Here is a 3,254-nt window from a genome sequence, read left to right on the forward strand (position 1 = left end):
GTATGCCTTTGTTTCCACAGGAAAATAAAACAATGGATCTCTTCAAAATTAATAAAGATCATATTTGATCAGGCGAGACCTTTTATTGAGAAAAAACAAAAACAAAAACAAAAAAGACAGTAAGACAGGTGATGGGCATGCTGATCCCTAAGCATAGGAACAGCTATGAGACTGGATGAGACATGATAAATCTTGTTGGTTACAGTCCTAATGATTTATGATTACATGCCATCCTTTCATATGGCATGGGTAGATATTTGATTATACAGTCTAAATTGACTTATCAAGTTAAGAGTTATATTTTACCTGATCAAACATAGAACAAAAAATAATCATCCTTACCTGACTAATACATCCTGCATATTACACACTCGTGTTAATGAAGATATGTATGTTATCTTTAGAAGTCTGTGTGTTTTCATTAAAAAAAAAAAAAGGACTAGATACCAATGAAGAAAAGTAATCCAGCTTCTCAGAATGCCTCTGTTACAGTTTCCTCAAAATTCTACATTCAAAACCCTCTTCTGTATACATAATAAATAGATAAATCTTAAAAAAAAAAAAAAAAAAAAGCCAGAATTTGGTTTGAACTAATGAAGAAAACGTTCTCTACTGGTCCTTAATCTTGGAGTGGTGAATCCCTGCATCTAGCAGGCTTTCTGGGGAAAAAAAATCCATGGGTGACAAAAGATTTATTGACTTTCAGTTCCAAGATTTAAATTCAAGTCTCAGACCCAGGTTGGGCAATGCAACTGCCAATAATACTTGCATTGTTGATGATTCCTTCAAGTATAATCTGAATGGTGCTGTCTATAGTGTTGTGTTCATCCTGGGTCTAATAACCAACAGTGCCTCTCTGTTTGTCTTCTGCTTCCGCATGAAAATGAGAAGTGAGACTGCTATTTTCATCACCAATCTGGCCCTCTCTGATTTGCTTTTTGTCTGTACCCTACCTTTCAAAATTTTTTACAACTTTAATCGCCACTGGCCTTTTGGTGACACCCTCTGTAAGATCTCAGGGACCGCATTCCTCACCAACATCTATGGGAGCATGCTCTTCCTCACCTGTATTAGTGTGGATCGTTTCCTAGCCATTGTCTATCCCTTCCGATCTCGTACCATTAGGACCAGGAGGAATTCTGCCATTGTGTGTGCTGGAGTCTGGATCCTAGTGCTCAGTGGTGGTATTTCAGCCTCTTTGTTCTCCACCACTAATGTCAACAATGCGACTACCACCTGCTTTGAGGGCTTCTCCAAACGTGTTTGGAAGACATACCTGTCCAAGATCACCATATTCATTGAAGTTGTTGGGTTCATCATTCCTCTGATATTGAATGTTTCTTGCTCTTCTGTGGTGCTGAGAACCCTCCGCAAGCCTGCAACATTGTCTCAAATCGGGACCAACAAGAAAAAAGTGTTGAAGATGATCACAGTACATATGGCAGTTTTTGTGGTATGCTTTGTACCATACAACTCTGTTCTCTTTTTATATGCCTTGGTACGCTCCCAAGCCATTACTAATTGCTTATTGGAAAGGTTTGCAAAGATAATGTACCCAATTACCTTGTGCCTTGCAACTCTGAATTGTTGCTTTGATCCTTTTATCTATTACTTCACCCTTGAATCCTTTCAGAAATCCTTCTATATCAATACACATATAAGGATGGAGTCCCTGTTTAAGACTGAGACACCTCTGACCCCAAAGCCTTCCCTTCCAGCTATTCAAGAAGAAGTTAGTGATCAAACAACAAATAATGGTGGTGAATTGATGCTGGAATCCACTTTCTAGGTATGAAAATTGTCTTTAAGGTTCAGCTATGGTGTCTCCTATGATTTTTCCTATGCTATAAATAAGAGGAAAAAATTGAAGCTAATGATGCTGAAAATAGATTAATGTACCAAATACAGTCAGATACATTTGTTTGAACACTTGTTGTACATATTCTGTTTTGTTCAGTAATTATAGGTCAAGTCTAATTACAGCAACTAAAACAGATCATCAGATTCTTTTGTTGAGTTGAAATTTCATTATATAAATGACCAGTGATTGTTTTTTTACTTTTAATTATGTGGGGGTTACTTTAAAAATTAAAAAAAGAGACATTCCAATGATTTTGGTAATTGGGTTGGGCCTATAAATATAGAACAAATTCAGGGATTATTTAAAAATGTTTGTGTTACTACTGATATATACTGGTATTTTTTTCCTTTTTTGAATTATCACGGAATTTATTTTACTAAAAGAACTTATTTTTTCCTAATGTTAATAGGATATGTTGAGAAAGAAAAATGTGTTGAATTTAAAAAGATTGGCAAATTTTGTCTAGATTTTGAAAACAGAAATAAAGTGTTTGAATGAATACGGGTGGGAAAATTTGGAAAATAGACAACATTTACACATATATAACCACAATTAATGTCCGCTTTTAAAACTTTCTTAAAACAATACTAGAATTTTCCTATGAAATTGCTAATCGTGAAAGCTGCTACATATGTTCCTGGCAGGTGAAAAATGGAAAAAAAATCATAAAATTACACTGTCGATTTAAAAAACTTTAAGCAACACTACATTATTTCTTAAAACTTCCACTTATCCTTTGTGGGGGTGGGGACTTGCTTGTAGAAAATATTTATTCTTCATATTAAATGTTGGGACACAGTACAGCCACAGAGCTACAGTATTTGTGCCCAGGTCGGGAGCAAGTTGAAAAGAGAAGTTAACAGAATAATAGCAACAAGATCTCTTGTAGCTTGTATTAGTTTTTAGGTAGAGGTTAGATAGCTATAACTTTGAAACATATACTCTTTACTGTTAGATTTTGGAGCACATTGTAGCCAAGGTGCTACTGAATTTGTGCTCAGGTCGGGAGCATATTGAAAAAAAAATGTATATAATAAAAGAAACAAAAAGAAAAATCATCAATAAAAAAATTCAAAAAACTAAAAAAAGAAAAAAAAATAACAAATTACAAAATAGTTCCTAACACTTGCATCACTGATTTACTATTTTTGAAGTTCCATAAATTTAAAAACACTATGCCATTTTAATAAATGTTTTAGCATAATTCAATTAGAAACCTGCTAAAATTGTGTCTGGGACAGGATTGAATTAGATAAAAATACATACCTTCTAAAACAAACCCTTACAAAACAAATAAAAGGAGCACTTCCAAATTTCGGGTGTACACTGTGCATCGATAGCATTTAACAAGGGCTGCAGTTGTCAGATGCTGCATCTAGGAAACGGCTAAACT

The 3,254-nt window shown here is 34.5% G+C and overlaps 1 protein-coding gene across 1 annotated transcript; it reads left to right on the forward strand.

Moving 5' to 3' along the window:
• The first annotated feature begins 676 nt into the window (after positions 1–676).
• Positions 677–1,789, forward strand: LOC118573295 (lysophosphatidic acid receptor 4-like). The gene has a single exon (XM_036173568.1). It carries the CDS (start codon positions 677–679, stop codon positions 1,787–1,789), a length of 1,113 nt encoding a protein of 370 aa, XP_036029461.1.
• Positions 1,790–3,254: the final 1,465 nt, after the last annotated feature.

Source organism: Onychomys torridus, chromosome 23, assembly GCF_903995425.1.
Source record: "Onychomys torridus chromosome 23, mOncTor1.1, whole genome shotgun sequence".
Taxonomy (NCBI): domain Eukaryota; kingdom Metazoa; phylum Chordata; class Mammalia; order Rodentia; family Cricetidae; genus Onychomys; species Onychomys torridus.

Coding starts and splice junctions, on each gene's coding strand:
- LOC118573295 (XM_036173568.1), top strand. CDS start 677: ATGGGTGACAAAAGATTTATTGACTTTCAGTTCCAAGATTTAAATTCA.